Below are 20,917 nucleotides of genomic sequence, written 5' to 3'. Positions count from 1 at the left end.
ACTCACAGGTATCTTGCAAGAAAAGCCCGGTGACATATTTTGGAAAAATGTCACTGAAAACCCGAGGAACACAGTTCCACTCTGGCACACACGGGGCCTCTGTGAGGAGAAAATGACTTGATTACAATTGTTTCTTTATGTAGTTGCCTTTTAAGGCAAAAATGGAATAAATTTATATCTTGTTTGGGTTCATCTGTAATGTAACTGATTCAAAGAACTCCCTTGTACTAAAGATATTACTCACTCTTGTACATTCACTAATCTTTGGCCCACACAGGACTCCTGAAGGAGTGTAGTTGTTTTGCATTCTTGAATGTTCTGTTCTAGTATGGAATTGTTCTACTGTCACATAATCTTTGACAAGATTATTACAGATAGCTTGAAAGTGACCTTAAAATAGCTATTTATGCTTAATTTTACCTTCCATCTTAGGCTAATATTTTATCTCATTTTAAATAGTATGAGGTCTCTTTAGGAATTATATTCTTGGTGTTAGGAAAAACCTACATATGTCTGATTTATTAAACAAAACTGTTTCACAACATCCTAGAGAATGCAAATTGACCAGGCAGACAATCTATAAATCTTAAACTCAGAGAAATTTCTAGTGTTGTATGGAGTTTGGAGACTACGTTCTGCCATTCAACAACTACACAGAAGAGAGATGATGAGAAGGACTTGGGTTACAGACTATAGCTTCCATTCCTTCAGTCATCCACATCCCCCCTCATGCTTGGCTCAATGAAGTAAGGCATCTTTCTTCAAGAATTCAGAGAGAACAAGTTGCTGCTGTTATTATCTGAAATTGGATTTTTGTCTTTTGTGATTTTAAAGCAGCACAAAAGAGCTGTTAATAGCTTTTGGTAATACAGGAAGGAATCCAGGAGAGGAAACAGCCTGTCATTCAGTCAGTGAACAAAGACGTGCTAAGGAGACCTACTGTGGAGGAGAGAGAGCCTCACTGTGCTGTGGCACTGCCATGCTGCCCCTGTGGGGAAATGCATCATGGGAAGCAGAGGCAGCCATAGTTCATTCTGGTGTGCCAGCCAGCCGGGCAAGGCAAGGCAAAGGGGTGAAATTCCCAGTCCCCTAACAATGGGCACCACAGTTAGAAAACATACAGTCCGAGACTATATCAACAATTTAACTCCATGAACATCATTCACCTTCTTTCCAATACATACATTCTTCTGTGAACTTCATTTTGACTACCAGGATCAAACTAGATTAATCACTGATTTAGGAGAGGAGTCTTTTGGAAAAGTTCCACCTCTCTAAGAGTTATAAAGAAATTGCACCTATATAGCGGGTGATTTAACTTAGTGGTGAAAGAAATTAAAAGACTCATTTCTATTTCAGAGGTATCTTCTAGATACCTGGCACTTTCTGAACACAAGCATAATAGTTCTGAAAGAAGCTATTTTGTTCTCTTTGTAATTCAGCATTCTGATTATAGTCTTTGGAAGTTTAGGCTGAATCCATAGCACTTTAAGAACACACACACATTTATACACACATGATAGATGTCTCAAAGTCAGTGGGGGTAGGGGTGGAGCACTTGGAAATAGTAAATGCAGTGTTAAGATCATATCTCTACTAGCATTTAATGTGACAAATGTCATAAATTATAGATGACAGGGCAGGATTAGTACCCAGGTAGTTTCTAAATGGTAAGGGAAACAAAACAACCTAGGAGCCATTTTTGCAAAATTTTTACTGCAATATAAGTTGTAGTTGCCTCACCTCCTAACTGCTCCTGTTTCACCTGAACAAAGAGCAGTGCATTTTGGGGATGTATGTAGTCAGAGGAAAGTCAGGAAAACGAGGCAAAGAATGTGATCACTTGGCTGAGTAAATGCTACTTTCTCCATCTCTTCTCATTCCTCAGTCTCCCATTTTCCCCATCCACTGGTCTTTTCAATTATTTACTACACATATGAGAGCTGGACAATGACAAATGAAGACAGAAGAATTGATGCCTTTGAGTCGTGGAGTTGGAGAAGAGCACAGGCTGCTGGAAGGACAAACAAGTATGGCTTGAAAAAGTACAGCCATAGTGCTCCTTGGAGGCAAAAACGGTGAAACTTTGTCTCTCATACTTTGGGCACATTGTTAGGAGAGGCTATTCCTTGGAAAAGGACATGATACTTGGAAAGGTGGAGGGTCAGGGAAAGACAGAAAGTCTCTCAACTAAATGGATTGACACAGTGATGCAATAGGTTCAAGTGACACTGCAGCACTGGGTTCAAGCCTGTCAGAGATTATGAGGATGGCACAGGACAGGACAGGTTCAGATCTATTGTTCATAAGGTCGCTACATGTTGTATACAACTTGACAGGAACCTAACAACAACAAGGCACATATAACAGGGCTTAGAACGGATTCTTTCCAACTCAGTCATGGCTGCTGAAGTAAAACAAATTGAAGCAAATTCAAGAAATGTAAAGGCACCAGAATGATAACAAGATTTGGGGGGGAAAAATTACAGTTCAACTGTAATTTGCTAGAAGTTTATCCCCCTTAGGGTGTACACTGCATAATAACCAGTTATTACAACAAGTAGAGTCAGAAACAACCATGATAGGCTCAAAAATGGTGACCGACCTTGTGGCTTGAATGTGCGCCTGGCAATAATCCTATCACCTACATCAGGCAATAATCTATCACCTACATCATGCCTTTTCCAAGTCTTTTAATGCAGTGTTTTGATGCATAAGTTTTCCCTCCTCCAGTTATCTATTTTACAAATTTGAGTATGGATTCAACAGACTTGAATGAGTACTGGAAGTGGATGCTGGGGGGAAATGACATCAATCCAGTTTGAGATTCATATAAGAAAGAGGGCAAAATGAATTTGAGCCCATTCATTTTTTATGGCTTTATTGAGTAGGAGGCATTCTGGTGGTGCAATGGTTAAAGTACTCATCTATGAACCAAAAACCATACTGGTGAGTCTGGTCTTAGAATAGATCAGCCAATCAGATGCATAAAATATCCAATATGCTACAGTAATTACATTATTATAGATTTGTATCTATGGCGCCTAATAAAAGTTTTACAACAAACTTTGACACAAACTCTCTCTACTAAGAAACATAGTCAGATCCTTACTTTGATTTGCATCACTTCCAAGAGTACAAGTTTGGATTACTTTCCAGCCTTTTAGCCATGATTGAAAAAAAAAACATCAAAAAACAAAAATAGAGATTTTTGTAAAGAGATTAAAGATACCTTCCTGTAAAAAATTGAGAAAGCAAGGTTGCTTGAAATCTTTCCAGAGAAAGAGATCAATAATGATAGCAATTACCTGTATTCAATTATCTTTTCTTAGTTACCATGTGTTTGTCTTTTATCGTGATGGCAGAATCCACTGTCTAAATCCATAGTTCTCAAACCTTGGGGACTCACAGAAATCTTCTGGATATTTGAAAACACTGATGCCTGTAACTTACTACATGGTGTTTTGGTGAAAATATCTTTCCCCACACAACTAAAAGCCTTATCTAGCCTGCCCATGCCAGTAGAGTCAATGCCGCAACCATGGACAATTTTAAACTATCAATATGATATCAGATGGCATGTAAAACTCCTGAAAACTTAGCAATCATCATTTCAAGTTAGTAAGATGTGACTGGTACCCCACTGGGGCTCTACCTCTAGAGACTCGGCTGTGATCCAGACAAATGTATATAAAGCTCCTCAGGCAATTCTAATAGGCAGTCAAGAACCCAAAGTCTACATGGATACACAGATGCACTACTACAGTGTAGTTATGACATCAGCCACTATTGTAATCTTCTAAATCATCTCTTGGGAAGGAGTAATATGATATCAGGTTCACTTGAAATCTCAAGACAAATTGCCTAGGTTTCATGTATAGGCTTGTAGCTATCTGCAAAAAAGTAGGGTGCATCTGATCTAAGTCACAGTCTTTCTCCAGTTTCTTCCTTTGCATCTGAAAGTTGGGCAATGTATAAGGATGTCAGAAGAAGAACTGATGCCTTTGAGTTATGGTGCTGGTAAAGAGTATTGAATACCCCTTTGACTGCCAAAAGAATCAACAAGTCTATCTTGCTCCTTAGAGGAAAGGATGGCATAACATTGGGCATGTTGCCAGGAAAGGCCAGTCCTTGGAAAAACACACCATCATGGAAAAGGAAGAGGGTCAGCAAAAGAGAGGCAGACCTCCCACAAGATGGACTGACTCAGTGGCTCACTATAACAACGGGCATGTCCGAGATTGTGAGGAAGGTGCAAGGTAGGGCAAGGCTCTGATCTCCTGTTCACAGGTTCATTGGTAAGAATTGAGTTGACTTGATGACACTTGACAATAACAACAACAGAAAAGTAGCTATCTGTGTCAGGAGGCTCCAGGCCTCTGCAAAGGATCTTACACTCCTTGTCCAGTGGAGGGTCAGTGAAGGAGAAGAGTCTTACGGAGATGGATTGTAACAGTGACGGCAACAATGGTCTTGAGCATGGCAGAGATGGCTAGGATGACAAGGATGGGTAGTTTAGCTCTGTTGTACAAGAGGTTGCTATGAGTTGCAGTTACCTCGATAGAACCGAACAATAAACAATTACCTACCTGACTTGGATAAGTGGTCTGACCTCTCTGAGCCTCAGTTACCTCATCTATGAAAGGGTACTCACTTGAAAGACTGCTATGAAGCTGTGAAGACTTACAACGGGCAGAGCCCTAAAGCTAATGCCTGTTCCCTGCTGTAAGTGGCTGCCGACAACAGCGAGCCTATGTACAACATAATGAAACTCTGCATGGCCCGACCTCATCCCATGTTTGGTTGTAGATCGAGCCACTGTGATTCAGAGGGGTTTTGTTGGTTGATTTTTCAGATGTAGATGACCAGGCCTTTGTTCCTAGTCTGTCTTACTTTGGAAGCTCTACTGAAGCCTGTTCGTCATCATAGCGACATACAAGCCTCCACTGACAGGTGGACAATGGCTGTACAGGATATGTACTGGTTGGGAATGAAGTCCAGGTCACCTGCACAGAACATGAGAACTCCACCACTGAGCCACCTCGCTCTCATCCCTGGCTCACAGTTAGCCCTGGATAAACGCTGATCATTGTGATTCTCTAACTGGCCAAATGAGGTCTGGTGGCTAAGGAGCTGTGCTGCAATTCCAAAGGTACATGGTTTGAATCCACCAGATGCTCCACAGGAAAAGGATGGGCAATCTCCTGTGAGGTTTACTGACTCTGAAATCCCACCTGAGAGAAAGCTATGAGTCAGTTCTCACTCAACGGCACACAATAACAACCTGTTAGACCACTGAAGTCAGTGTACACTTGAATTATAAAGAAATGAAAAGTGACTGGTTGGTTTTGTTTTGCTTTAATCCAAATGTAGGTCTAATTGCTACCTTTCACATCAAATGTAGCACAGATTTTGTACTTTCTTTTGATTATGAAATCACAAAGGATTAGTGAGATTCAGGAGTGATTCGGAGAACATCGAAGTGGGTTAAGCAGAGCAGGCTTCAGGCTTACAAAAGGCAAGAAGAAAACAGGCGATGGTGGTGGGAAGAGGTGGCATTTCTGCTGATGGATCGATCCTTCACAGGTCCAGATTTGACAGTTCTTTAATTCTGCAGAGGATGGGCCCAGAGTAAATGTCACATTGATGAACTTGATCCCAGCTGCCCTATTTAACAGCTGTCCTGCTTCTCAGTGGCATTGACCTAGTTTGAGTCATTTGCACAAAATATCTTGGCAATCAAACCAACCTGCTATTTCACTTGGCTAACTTATTATCTAGGAAATACAGCTACAGCCATGTGCCACATAGCGCCCCTTCTCTTGTCCGATCAGGTCATAGTAAAAGTTTAGAAATTCTGACTGGAGAATGGGATGTGGCAAACATAACAGCTTCCCACATGCCACACTTGAAACTTATGTCTCTTGTGTACAAGAAAAAATAACACTGCCAAGCACGTAATGTTGTTGGATACCATGGAGTTGGAACCAACTTCTAGCTGACCCTCTGGTGGGTTTTGAGAGGCAGTGTGTGCACAGGATTCAAACCGCGCATCTTTCTCCTGTAGAGCAGTAGGTGAATTCGAACTGCAGACCTTCGTGTTGGCAGTGCAAGTGCAACTCCTTACAACTAGGCCAGTAGAGCTCCCTGTACTGTACATAATAGGATTGTACATATGTAACTTAGATAGTCTTGATAGTCATAATACCTAGGTTATTAGTTTTTGCATAAAAATGTACTACACTGTTTAGAAGGTTTACAGTATAACATTGTATACTTCAGCTCAAAGACAGCAGCATCCAAACTCATGTATCACACATCTTAAGAGTATTATAATGTTCTCCATTTCATTTTCTTTAGAAAACAATCCTATGAGGTGCATCATGATTTCTAAGTGCAGCAAAGCCAAATTTAGTGATAGGAGCAAAAAGAAGTAAAAGAGAAATATTGATTTGGAAGTGGAACCAAAGGTTACCAAACAATTGTTATTGTTGTTATGAGCCATTAAGTCAGAACTAACCTATGGCTAAAGTTATTAGACAATAAGAAGGAAACAAAAATATGAAGAAAATAATTGAATGGTATTGTTTGTGATTTGGTGTGCCACACATGACAATCACAAGGATTCTTCAAAACAAAGTTTTCAAGGCTATTAAAAGTACCAACTTCACTGAAAGCCAGAAGGCTCACAAAAAGGCAAAGAAACCTATATCCAATAAAGAAAAATTGCAAATGTCATGGATTGAAGCATCGCGGCAGATTTAGGACCACTCCTAAGGCACAGAGCTTGTTTGAGAGGCTTGAAGGAAAAACAAGATCAGACTATGATACAGAGTTCACACCATGTCCAAATCACATAACGTCCTTTTTCACAGAACACACTGTGGGCGTTAAAGCGATGCATGACTGTGTTCTGATTAAATTACTGGAGCAATTTAATGCCACCGGAACACTTTATCTCAATCCCACTTGATTGTTCTTTTCTGACTTTTAACAAAAGCAATTAACATGTTCTTTACTTTCCCCTGGGCAGATTTAGGAAAAAATAGAAAAGGAGGCTGTATCATTACTGTCACATTTTTAATAGGTATATACAATTATCAAAGAAACAATATAAGAATAACAAGTTTAAGGAAACTTTCAGATATCCCAGCCATGCCCTCTTCCATGAAATCATCTTGTCTAGGAAAATGTTCGGTGAAAAAAAAGCATCACCAAAAGCATAGAAGAACTATAATTATTTTCTCAATAACTGACATCTTTGACTTTATTATATTTAGTGCCATGGTTAAGGAAAAAAGAATTCTGCCTTTTCTGATTTTTACAGCTCCTGAACCTGCTTAACTATTCTCTATTTTTTTAAATGGAGATTGTCATCTGCAAGTGAGTGGCAGGGTGGGCGTGGTCTGTGCTCGGAGGTAAAGAGATTGAGGGGAAAAGAAAAGAGAGACAGAATGATTTGACAAGGATGGAGGCTCAAAAACAGATTCAGGGGTTAAATTCTTCTGTTGGAGCACTACATAGTAACAGAGATGAACAAACTATACAACAGAACAATGTGGATGAGCCTCATAAACATATGCACAATGCATGATACTATCTGAGTAAGCCAACCTTTGAGATCAGAAGTCAGAATAGAGTTTATTTCTGGTAAACCACAGGAAACACCAGCAGCTCGGGAGCCTTCTGTTTTTTGACTGAGGTAGTAGTTGGATGGTTGTGTTCACTTTATGGTAATGAATTCAACTCATACTTATGAACCAACTATCTACTGTTTGTGTGTCACACCTTTAAGAAGGTATGATATGTTTGAAAAAGAGAAAGTATGCTGTAGAGCAACTGATAGGACATGCAAAGAGGAATGTGGATTCCTATCTTAACTTTATTTTGTTATTGTTTGGTGCCGCTGAGTTGAGTGAGGCTCCTAGCGGCCCAATGAACAGCTGACCTGAACCCCGCCCTATGCTGGGCCACTTTCATCATCTGTGATACACTAGAGCCCATGGCTGAGGTCATTTTATCAATCCATCTTGTTGGAGGTCTTCCTCCCTTTCGCTGACCCTTCATCTTTCCAGGTATGATGTCCTTTGGTATTGTTAGGGGTCATTAAGTCTACTATAACCCATAGCCACATTATGAACCACAGATCTGACCCTTGTCCCATTCTGTGTCATCCTCATTCATGATATGCTCGAGACCATTGCCACTGTCACTGTGTCAATCCATTTTGTTGAGGGTCTTCCTCTTTTTCTTTGACCTTCCACCTTTCTAAGCATGCTGTCTTTTTCCAAGGACTGGCCCATCCTGAGAACATTCATTCCCAATGTATATGAGACAAAGTTTTACTACGCCTACCTCTAAGAAGCACCTTGGTTTTATTTCCTCCAAGACAGATTTGTTTGTTCTTTTTGCAATATGTGAGATATTCAGTACTCTTCTCCAACACCACAACTCAAATGCTTTGTTTCTTCCTCTGATAGCCTTAGTCACTGTCTAGTTTTCGGATTCATAAAAGTATTTGAAAAGACCATGGCTTGGATCAGACAAAACTTAGTCTTTAAATTGACATCCTTGTTCTCCAGCACTTTGGAGAGGTCCTTGACTGCAGATTTTCCCAATGGAACACTTGTTTTTCTTTCTTGACTGCTGCTACCATGGGTGATGATTGTGGATCCAAGTAAAATGAAATCATTGATAACTTCAATATTTTCTCTGTCTATCACAATGTTGCTATTGGTTCACTGGTGAGGATTTTTGTTTTCTTGGTGTTGAGATGGGATCCATATTGAAGACTGTAGTCTCTGATCTTCTGCAGCAAGTGTTCCAAGTCTTCTTTATTTTCAGGAGCCAAAGTTGCATCATCTACATAACATATGCCATTGATGAGTCTTCTTCCAATCCTGAGGCCACAGAATCCAGCTTCTAGAATGATTTGCTCAGTGTACAGGTGGAATAGGTATGGAAAAAGGATAAAACTACTCTGATGCACACCCTTTTTTATTTTAAAACTTTGTTTTAGGTAATACAAAATTGACTACAAATGGATCAAATACGGAAATGTAAAACTTAAACACAATGAAATTTTTAAAAGAAATCATAGATGCAAATCTTTGAAACTTTGCAGGAAGCAATGGTCTTATAACATCTAGAGCAAAAGTAACTTGTCTCAGTGACTTAGTGCTGCTAAAACAGAAATACCACAAGTGGATTACTAACAAAAATAATTTTTTTTTCATGGTTTAGAAGGCTTGTTGTTGTATGTCATCATGTCCTCAGCACGTTTTAAGAGGTAAATCACATGGGAAGGGACAGCCCACCTTTCTCCTGTTGAACAGCCAGTGGATCTAAACTGCCTGCCTTTGAGTTGGTAACAGAACTTTCACAGCAAATGTTTCAAGCCCTCCTGAATTTCAGCAAGCAAGGTTGTGTCATTTGCATAATGTACCTTTTTGGTGAATTTTCCTCCAATCCTGATGCCACATTCCTCCTCCAGCCTTGTGAATGATTTATTCAGCATATAGATTAAAAAGGTATGAAGAAAGGATACATTCCTGATAAACTCCTTTCCTGATTTTGAACCATGCAGTGTTTCCTTCCTCTGTTTGTGTGACTGCTTCCTGGTCTAAGTACAGGTTTCACATGAGCACAATAAAGTGTTCTTGGATTCCCATTTTTCTCAATGTTAGCCACTATTTGTTGTGACCTATACAGATAAGTGCCTTTGCAGAATCAATAAAACATAAATAGACATTCTTCTGGTATTCTCTTCTTTCAGTCAAGAGCCATCTGACATTGGAAATGACATCCCTAGTGCTATGGCGTCTTCTAAATCCAGCTTGTATATCTGGCAGTTCTCGGTTGATATACTGTTCCAGTTGTTTTAGCATAATTTCTAGGAAGATTTTGCTTACGTGTGATATTAATGATATTGTTTCATAACTGCCACACAGTCAGATCATCTTTTTTGCAAATGGGAATACCAGTCTGTTAGCCAGGTAGATGTCCTCCAGAAGGAAAATACAGACACAGATAAACCGGACTTTATCAAAGTTAGGAACCTGTGCAGCAAATGATACTATTATGAGAGTGAAAAGATAACTCACATATTACATTTTAATAAGGATGAAGTATCTAGAATATGTAAGGAAATTAAGGAAAAAGGTAACTAGTTTAAAAATGGGCACAGTATTTATACAGACATTTCTTCAAAGAAAATATACAAATGTCAGATAAGCACATAAGGAGACATTCAGTGTTATTAATCAGCAGGAAAATGTGAAAGAAAACCATAATGAGTTGCCACTTTACACTCACAAGAAAAGCTATAATTTAGAAAAAAAACCAACAAACCAACAACAAACCAACTGGATCAAAACAACAAAGGAAGGTAATACTAAGTTTGGTAAAAATATGGAGAAAGTCAGCCCACATACATTGCTGATGGGAATGCAAAACGGCCCAGCTCACTGCTGTGGAGTTGGTTTCAACTGACAGTGAGCCTCTATCGGGTTTCTGAGGCTGTGAATCACAGGGGAAGGTGACTGCCCATCTCTATCCTGCAGAGTTGCTGCTGGAGTCGAATCACTAGAGACCTGCCGGCTTTGGGTTAGCAGTACTACTCTCCTTGAACTATGCCTTCAGAGCTCCCTAAAAAATGGCACAGCTTCTGTGGAAAGCAGTTTGGCAGTTCCTCAGAAAGTTAAAAACAGAGTTACCATATGATGAGCAATTCCACTTTTACATGTATATTTAGGTAAACTGAAAAAAGATGCATATGGTTCTTAATTAGACTTACTTTAGTGCACCTAAAGGCTGCCTGTGCAACAAGTAGCAATGATAATGATGAAGAATTTGTTGTGAGTAGAGTTATATTATTTCAAAGTTAGGGCAAACTGATATAATATTAAAGGATAAATATGACTTTTCCGTAAGTCAGAGATTCATAAACCATGGACTTACTCAGAAACCATGATGCTCATATTAAATGTTAGACAGAAGTTCATAGCAGCATTATTTACAAAAACTAAAATGTGGAAACAGTCCAGTTGTCCATCAGCTGATGAATGGATAAACTAAGTGTGGTATATCAGTACAAAGGAATATTATTCAGTCATTAAAATAAACATTAAGTATTGATATATGTCGCCACATGAATGCTAAGTAAAAAGTCAAGCCCAAAAGACCAGCTATTATCTTGTTTGTATGAAATATTCACAACTAGCAAATCCATAGAGATAGACAGTAGATTAGCAGCTGCAAGGAGCTGGGGCATAAGGGGCCATGGGAGTGATGGCTTATGGGTATGGAACTCCTTTGAAGAATCATGAAAATAGACAGTAGTGATGTACTGATGGTTATAAAACTCAGTGAATACACCGAAAGTCACTAAACAGTAGAGTTTAAGCTGGTGAGTTTTATGGTATCTGAGTGATATCTCCTTGGAGGGAAAAGAAAAAATTTCATGTTAAGTAATTGATTTGAATTTTTTTTAATAGTGTAGCTCAGAAACCCAAAGAATTTAGGCGCAGTAGCAAAGAATGATGGAGACACCAGAGCACTTTAACCCAGTGGAAAATAAAGACTGAGTATTGTAACTGTTCAGGGCTGTGTGGGAACACAACAGCAAAAGCTTGTTCCAGGTATTTTTAATCAAGACATTTCCACTGCTAAGATCGCCCTGCTGGGGCTGGGTGCTCCTTGTGTAGCTCCTCTGGATTCTCCCCTCTGGCTCAGAAAGCTGTGTGGGAGGTGCATGTCCTTTTCAAACCTACTGGAGATGGTGCTAAGATAAAGTGTGGGACACCTTTAAAGTAGGACGTCTAGGCTGAGGGAACTGGGCTTTGGAGGACAGAGAGAACAAACCAGAAGACTTGGTGGATGAAGTCTTCAGCAAACGGAAAGGGCAGGAATGGATTGAAACCCAAGATGTGTGTCCTTTACCATTGTGTTTCTGCAAAAATCCAATGACCTTTTCCAGCACGGTGGTTTTATCCATTTTCCGCATGTTGCCAGGGAGCATGGAGCTGAGCTCTTTGATAAGAACATTGAACTGGTCCCGACGCTTCTTCTCAGATTTGTTTCGAGAAGCTCTGTAAACATGAAACATAGAGGTTACTGGGATATCCCACGTCCTACAGGCTTTCTTATGAGATCAACACACTTTATCAGAGTATGTTCTGCGGAAAACACTTTATCAAAATTCAAGGAAGGTACCATCAGTCACTTTCAGAGCTGAGTGGTGGGGACAGAAAAAGAAAAATGTTTTGCTAGACTGTTGGCCACAGAGACAGAAAGCATTAATAATAAGTTGTGACTCAGATGCTTTGTTGCACAGAGCAGCTCCAATGCCAGTTGCTGGTCACCCTGACTTCATAGAGCTTTTGACTTCCAAGAGCAAACAACATGCTGTTTTGCAAAGATGGCTGCAGCCCAGAATGGTTTACTTTGACCCCTCCCTTAGCCAATTATGAAACCAAACCATGACTTCAGCAACCCAGAGCACCCTACCTAGTCTCTGGTGCTAAGTCACCAGGGGCAGCCAAGTGTCCTGAGTGTCTAGCTTAGAGTCAGGGACAGGAAGGGCTATGTCCTAGCCACTGCTTCAAAGAGCTCACCATCCTGCTGGCCAGACAAGGCATTCTATCACAAGACCATGTGCAAGCCTTGGACAAGGCAAGGGCCAGCATATGGCAAGTACCCTATGTGGCTGAACCATGATGAATAACAACATACTCGTTGAGCACTTATGGGTCAGGTATCAGTGGAGTGGCTCTAATTAAAAGAGGTCTTCTTCTGAGTACCCATGAAACATCTCTGGGGAACCCTAGAATCCTTAAGAATTTGGTTAGGAAATCATGATACAAAGGTGCTGCTCTACATGGTCAGACGGGACATGTTTAATGCAAGAACAGTTCCTTCCCTCTCAACAAGCCTGCAGTGCCACTCAAGCCAACTTGATATTTAATGAGACCGTCATGGACCCCAAGGCTGATGCTGGGGTCTGCAGGACTAGCTTACTTAAAGGTGATCAGGGTTGGGAAAGCTGATCCACCCCTTCTAATGTCATCTAAGAGGGACTTGCTCCTGGACTTGCTCCAGAAAATCAGTTAACTGAGGAAATAGAGGTCATAACTGTGGAGCCCATCAAACACAACACATCTGTTTGCCAATCCAGGTCCTCCCAGTCCTGGCATCAAGGTTTCTGGAAAAACCAATCATCAAGACCTGTGAGTCAATGTGGATCAGAATTGAGGGTGATGCTGGTTTCTGACAACTCTGTGAGTTTCCATCAGGAGATGCGTCTACCTTGGGATCAACTCAACTCAACTCAATGTCACTGAGTAAGAAGTGACTCTTAGTTGACCTTCCAGTGGGATTTGAGAGGATGTAAACCACATGGGAAGAGACTGCCTATCACCCACCTGAGGAACAGCTGGTAGATTTGAATTATATGCTCTTGGGTTGGCAGTGCCAGCCCATACCCACTAGGTCACCAGATCTCCCATAAGATAGGTATCAATGTCTCTAGGTATCCGTGAACTTCCAAATATTCTTCTCCTCACTGTCATGCTTGATGATCATAACCATTGTTTGTCCTTTACCACTTAAAAACACATCAAAAACTCAAACCATCAAGTTAATTCTGAAACATAGTGAGCCCCTGGGACAAGTAGAAATACCTGTATTTCTGTGGATGTAAATTATTATAGAAGCAGAATAGAGTGTTTCAATCTCCAGTCTTTTGGTTAGCTAACACTTAACCACTGTGTCATTAGGGCTCCAAAATCACACACAATCTGTTTTATTTTAACACACAATTTTACAATCTATTTTATACAGATGCTATCATAGCTTGTATTGTTCCTGATAATGTTGTTATTGCTGTTATGTGCTGTTGAGTTGCCTGCGACTCATAGTGACCCTATGTACAACAGCCCTAAACCCTGCTCTATTCTGTGCCAATCTTATTGTTTCTGACACATTTACCCCATTATCCCAGCCACTGAATCAATCCATCTCATTCAGGGTCTTCCTCTCTTGTGCTGTCCCTCCATCCTCCCAAGCATAACGTCCCTCTCCAAGGACTGGTTCCACCTTGCAACATGTCCACAGTAGGTCAGATGAAGCTTCAGAATTCTTGCCTCCAAGGATTTCACCCTCTCTGGTTTTACCTCTCCTGATTTCACCCTCTCTAGGATGAACCTTGTTTGCTCTCTTAGCAGTCCATACCCATGATAATAGCTGGAGTAATTCTTCAAATGTCCCCAAGGTCTTATTTCTATTCTGGCCTTTCTCTTGCTTCAATCTGTTCTCAGATTTTGGCTGTTACATGCCATCAAAGATGGCTCCAAGTCACAGCAATCCTATGTACAACAACGCCAGACCTCATCAACTGCATGATTGCTGTTGAGCCTGAACTGCTGCAGCCATGGGATCAATCCATCTCATCAAGGGTCTCGTTGTCTTCTCCTTCACTGACCCTCCACTGATCCCTCTGAGCTGTGGTGCTGGAGAAGAGTACTAAATATCCCATGGACTGCCAAAATAACAAACAGATGTGTCTTGCAGAAGGTGTAGCCAAAGTGCTCCTTAAAGGCAAAAATAATGAAGTTTGGTCTCACATACTTTGGGGATGTTGTTAGGAGAGCCTGCTCCTTGGAAAGGGACTTCATGTATGGGAAGGTAGAGGGTCTGTGAAAGAGAGGAAGATCCTTAGCAAGATGGATTGATATAGGGACTGAGGCAATGGTCCAAGTGTCAGAGATGATGAGGATGGCACAGGATAGGACAGGGCTCTGATCTGTTGTTCACAGGGTCACTATGAGTACTTGACTTGATGGCCCCCAGTCACCAGCACAACACCACCACTTAATCAACTGTGAGGCTGGTTCCTTCTGTTAAGATGTTCAAAGTATGGAGAGTGAAGTCTCACCAGCTTCACTTCCAAGGAGCACTCTCGCTGAACTTCCAAGACAAATTTCTTTGTTCCTTTGGCAGTCCATGCAATATTCAGAATTTGTCAACAACACAATTCAAAGCCATAAATTCTTTGATCTTCGTTATTCACTGCCCAACTTTCACATGCATATAAGGCAATTAAGAATGCCATGGCTTAGGTCAGGTGACTTAGTCATCAAAGTGACACCCTTGTTCTTTTAAACTTTAAAGAGTCCTTTGTGGTAGATCTGCCTATTCCTTAAGGAATTTCTACACACGTTTCTAGTTAAGAAACTACGTTCACATATATTCTCACAATCACAGGCTGATGGCAATAAGATGCTGAAGTGCTTTTTTGCAAGTCCAGGGCAAAAAGCAATGTTCAAACACATGGAAGAGAAGAAAGGAAGCTTTTAACTTTCTGAGAGACTGTCTATGCATTATAAATAAATTTTTGGCCTAGATTTAAAGAGTGACATGCAACCTCCTTAGCCAAAAAAAGTTCTGCTCCTGTCCTAGTTTGCCCATTATGAATTATTTGTGAGCTGATAGCACCCAGCTCATTATTACTCTGTTCTCTTCTTCAATGAGTGTAATGACTACAAACATCGCTTGCCAGGGAATATGATGAAGGCTTGTATCATTAGTGACAGAAGCACAAGCTTGTTCCTACTGGGCTCTGCCTGGGATACCCTGTGATGGCCTATAGAAATAACCACTGAGAGCTGGATTTGTGACTTGGTGGCCTGGAAAAGAACAAGCCTGAGATGACCCTATTACTGATAAGAAGGTCTGTTCTTCCAGTTAACCACACACAAGGCTTCTGGACAGCCATCTGAAAATTACTGAAACAGCCTCTGGAATTTCGTTTTCAATAGATACGAAGCCAGTGTCATCAAGCAGATTTTGACTTTGCTGCTAGTCTGTGTGTCTTCTAAGAAGAAGAGGGCTCAAAAGGGTTTTTAATGGTTGGGATCTTTTGAAGCAGATGGCCAGGTCTTTCTTACAAGGTACTTACCTAGAGCTCCAAGGAGAAGTGAACCAACAATTCTATCTGGTTTTAAGCTGAGCCCTTACCCATTTGCAATACCCAAGGGTTCTGATAATGGCCTTAATTATACCCAACAAAATGTACCCATATCAAGTGTGTAGTGCTTTGTTTTGTAATTGTGTACCTACCATCGCAGTAAAGATATACAACAGTTTCCATGCTCTAAAAAAGTGCCCTCATGTCTCTCTGCTGCTAATTCCCCCCTGCAGACATGGTCACATGCAACCACTAAGCTGTTGTCTTTTAACATTTTTTAAATTTTTAAAAAAAAATTTACACTGGTATATTTACAAAGTTAATAAAGTTCATATGCTCTGTTGTCTTCTTAGTTTTGCCTTTTCTTAAATTTCCTATGGCACCTGGTGGCTCAATGGTAAAGAGATGCACTGCCAACCCAAAGGCATGTGGTTCGAATTCACCAGCTACTCTTCATGAGAAAGATGGACAATCTCCTCTCACATGATTTACTCCCTCTGAAAACCTGCTGGAGATTCAGCTGGGTTGGTTCAGACTTGAAGATACACAGTGGCACCATTTTTTTAATAAATGGAATCATAGAGCAAGCACAGAGTGTCTTTTGACTTTAATTTAGCATAAGGTTTTTCAGATTTATCCATGTTGTTGCATATATATTTTTTCATATCATTTTACCACTGAGTAATACTCTATTGTATGAATATATTGTTGTTATGTGCCATTGAGTCAACTGTGACTCATAGTGACCCTATTTAAATAGCCGTGAATCCGCTCTATCCTGAGCCAGTCTCACGGTTTCTGACACACCTACCCCCATTAGCCCAGTTACTGTGTCAATCCATCTCATTTGGGGTCATTTTCTCCTGTGCTGTCCCTCTACCCTTCTGAATATGACGTCCTTCTCCAAGACTGGTCCCTCCTGGCAACATGCCTAAAGCATGTGAGATGGAGATTCAAAATCCTTGCTTCCAAAGGGAAAAGGTCCAGTGTGAAAAACAATTTATATGAACTAAATTTTGTATGTAAACCAGCATAAAATAAAAGAAAAAAAAATCCTTGCCTCCAAGGAGCAACTTGGCTTCACTTTTTCTAGAACAAACCTGTTTATTCTTTTTGGAATCATGATATGTTCAATACTCTTCTCCATCATCATAACTGAAAGGCATCAATTCTTCTTCTGCCATCCTCAGTCATTATCCAACTCCGTGATGCACAGCAAGTACATTTGTTTATCTCTTTTCTAGAGGATAGGGGAGCTCTGGTGGCCTAGTGCCAAGAAGTTGTGCTGCAATTCCAAAGGTGTGTGGTTTGAGGTCAATTCCAAAGGAGCATGGTTTGAGGCCACAAGCTGCTCTGCAGGAGAATGATGGGCACTCTCCTCCCATGAGAATAACTGTCTCTGAAAACCTTTCCAGATGGTCAGATATGGGCCTGTTCCGACTCTATGGTAAACAACAACAAGTAGTTAAAGAACATTTGGGTTGCTTCTAGTTTTGAGCTATTAAAAACATTATTATATTTATGCACATGCCTTTGTAGAGACATGTGTTATAGTTTCTCTTAGATACATGGGAGTGAAACTGTTTGGCTATATGGCAAATGTGCATTTAACTTTATAAGACACTGCTACATGAAGTAGCTGTACTGTTTTCACATTCTTCCTAGCAAGCTAAGAGGGTTCCATTTGCTCCACACCCTCGCCAATGTAATGTCAGTCTATTTATTATACTTTGATCTTTAGAGTGTTTGTGTTCAGTGTTCTCTCACTGTGGTTTTAATTAATATTTTAGTGCTAACTAGAGTTATTTAAAAGGAGTTCTGGTGGTGTAGTCAGTAGGGGAGTTGTATTCCTAATCCAAAGGCAGTGCTGCTTTGGCAGTTTGTCTACCAGTGGTTCTACAGGAGAGAGATCAGCAAACTTCTCCCATGCAATTTACAGCCTCGGGGATTTGTTGGAGGACCAGCTATGAGTGAGTTCCAACTAGACAACAATATGAGCGATAATGCTATGAAATATCTTTGTATTTGCTCAATGACGATTCACACCTTCTCATTTATGAAGTGCCTGTTTATATCTTCTGCCCACTTTTAAATTGGGTTCTTCGTGTTCTTATTATTTTGTTGGGGGGGCAAGAATGTGAGATTGAATGATACATTTTAATATATATCCCAGATACAAGCCTCAGTATTTAATTTTAGACACAAGGCTCCAAGAATCACATAGATTATCATCTCTAAAGAGAATATGCCTAAATACTCTCTAAAGAGAATAATGTCATTGGACATTATAGGAACTGGGGTCTCAGAACAAGTAACAGGCAATTTTAGCTATGTTCTTACTATTTAACGGGTCTTTTTAAAAGTGTTTTACATATGTCGATTCCTTTAATCCTTATGGTGATCCTTTAAAGTAGGCACCGTTATCATTTCTATTTCATAGGAAAAGCAGAGAAAATCAAGTAACTTGACATTATCATACAGTTAGTAAGAGATGGTACAGTGATTCCTTCCATCTTATTCTGATGCTGTTGGATCATTCAAGATTTTCCCCATAGCATCTTTAAGTATTGCAATTCCAGACTTGAATTTGTTTTTTAGTTCTTTCAGCTTGAGAAATGCTGAGTGAGTTTCTCCCTTTTTATTCTCCAGTTCCAGCTCTCTGAGCTTTCTGTTATAATACTTTGTTTTGATTGCTCCAGCAGCTTTGAAATTGTCCTTTTGTTTTGGCTTCTCAATGCTCAGTGCAATTTTCAGTCTTTTCTGACATCCATTCTGGCTTTTTCATTCTCCTTTGTCTTTGTAATGACCTTTTCGTCTCCTCATGGTTGATATCAACCCACAACTCATCTGGTCTTTGATCACTGATGTTCAATGCTTCAAATCTTTTCTTAACATAATTTTTAAACTCAGGTGAGATAAACACAATGCCTTCTTTTGGTTCTCAAGGACTTGTTTGAATTATTTTCAGCCTCAGTTTGAACTTGCATGTGAGCAATTGATGATCTGTTTCACAATACTAGATATGATATGGGCAAAATCTTGAATGATCCAGGAAGCATCAAAAGAAGATGGCGGACAATATAATCATTGTGCCAAGAAGATTTGGCTGACACTGAAATAGTTCAGGAAGTACCATATGATAAAGATCCAATGGTAATAAAGGAAGAAATTCAAGCTGCACTGAAGGCACTGACCATAAGCGAGGCCCCAGGATCAATGGGATATCAACTAAAATGTTTCAGTTAACAGATGCAGCCCTGGATGTGCTCACCAGTCCAGGCCAGGAAATTTGAAGGACAGCTGCCTGGCCAATTGGCTAGAAGGGATCCATGTTTGTTACTATTCCCAAGAAAAGTGATCCAATAGAATGTGGAGATTATAAAACAATATCATTAATATCATACGCAAGTAAAATATTGCTGAAGATCATTTAAAAAAAGACGATAACAGTACAAAGATAGAGAACTGTCAGGAGTTCAAGCTGGATTTGGGGAGCTCACAAAGGGAGGGGATCAATCATGTGAGGTGGTGAGGTCAGCTCTCACGGAGGAGTGAGCATCTGAGGTGGCCTTGAAGGGTGACAGGGCAGGTAGCAGAGAAGACAACTCAAGTCAAGGGTTAGCAGTCCAGCTGGCCAGGAGTGGGGACATGTGGGGACAATAAATAAAAAGAGGAAGGCAGACAGTCAGACAAAGCCATGTGCTCTGTGGTTTTTGATGAATCTGGGAAGAAGTGTTGATGGATTGTCTAATGGAACAAAAAGGATTCAGACATCAGGTGAGGGGGAAACGGAACCCATCTCAAGGAGGAGTGAGCAGAAACAGCAAAGACCAATAAGAATATTCCACCCAACACTGCAATACTTCCTCACATTTCTAGGTTCCCTGACTTTCAGTTTGGTTGTTGTTGCTATGTGCCATCATGTCACTTGTGACTCATAGTGACCCTATGTACAACAGCTCTGAACCTTGCTCTATCCTGGGCCAACCTTACTGTCTCTGAAATACCCACCTCCTTACACCAATCACTGAGTCAATCCATCTCATGCAGGGTCTTCTCCTCCAATGCTGTCCCTCCACCTTCCCAAGCATAATATCTCTCTCCAAGGACTGGTCCCTCCTTGCCACATGCCCAAACTTTGTCAGATGGCTCTTCAGAATCCTTGCCTCCAAGAAGCAGCCTTGTTTAACCCTCTCCATGATGAAACTGTTTGTTCTCCTAGCAGGTCATGGTGTATATTCAATCCTCTTCTCCAGCACCAAAGCTCACAGGCATTAATTCTCCTTCTATCATCCTTAGTCATTGTCCAGATTTCTGATGCATAGCAAGTAATTGCGAAGACCATGGCATAAATCAGGCATATCTTAGTCTCTGGACTAACATCGTTGCTCTTCAACACCCTGGAGAGGTCCCTGAGAACAGACTTTTCTAACACAATTCATCTTTTTATTTCCTAGCTGCTGGTAACAAGAGTGCTGATTGTGGAGCCAATCAAACTGAAGCTCTTAACAATCTCAATCTCGTCATTGCCTATCATGATGCTGCCAATTGGACCAGTGGTGAGAATCTTTGTTTTAGGACTAAGAAAACCCTGATGAGGGGACCCAATGGAAAGACAAAAGGCACCAAAGGCAAATGAGTTCCTGTTCATTGTAATTTATCTTTAATAAAACCCCCACAAAACCCTAAATAAAGCAAAACACTTCTGAAAAACAAAAATGAAGTGGGCTGTATAGCACTCCCTGACCTCAAAACCTACTACACAACAGTATTAACCAAAACAGCATGAGGGTGGTACATTGACAGGCACATAGACCAATGGAACAGAATTGAGATCCCAAAAGAGACCTATCTATCTATGGTCAACTGGTATTCGACAAGGAAATAAAATTTATCAAATGGGGAAATGACATCTTCTTCAACAAACGGTGCCAGCAAAACTGGACTGCTACG

General features: G+C 40.5%; 1 protein-coding gene across 1 annotated transcript in view; it reads right to left on the bottom strand.

Moving 5' to 3' along the window:
- The window catches only part of NPAS2 (neuronal PAS domain protein 2), a 122,461-nt gene extending 105,856 nt beyond the window's left edge, over positions 1-16,605 (bottom strand). The window contains exons 1-2 of the mRNA XM_006887859.1: positions 16,571-16,605; positions 11,941-12,089 (exon numbers count right to left, since the gene is read on the bottom strand). Coding sequence (XP_006887921.1) covers positions 11,941-12,089; positions 16,571-16,605 — 184 coding nt within the window. The remainder of the gene's footprint in view (positions 1-11,940; positions 12,090-16,570) is intronic.
- Positions 16,606-20,917: the final 4,312 nt, after the last annotated feature.

The sequence above is a fragment of the Elephantulus edwardii genome, unplaced genomic scaffold (genome assembly GCF_000299155.1).
Source record: "Elephantulus edwardii isolate Elephantulus edwardi_28Jun2011 unplaced genomic scaffold, EleEdw1.0 scaffold00062, whole genome shotgun sequence".
Classification (NCBI taxonomy): Eukaryota; Metazoa; Chordata; class Mammalia; order Macroscelidea; family Macroscelididae; genus Elephantulus; species Elephantulus edwardii.
This window is presented reverse-complemented; position numbering and strand designations above follow the sequence as displayed.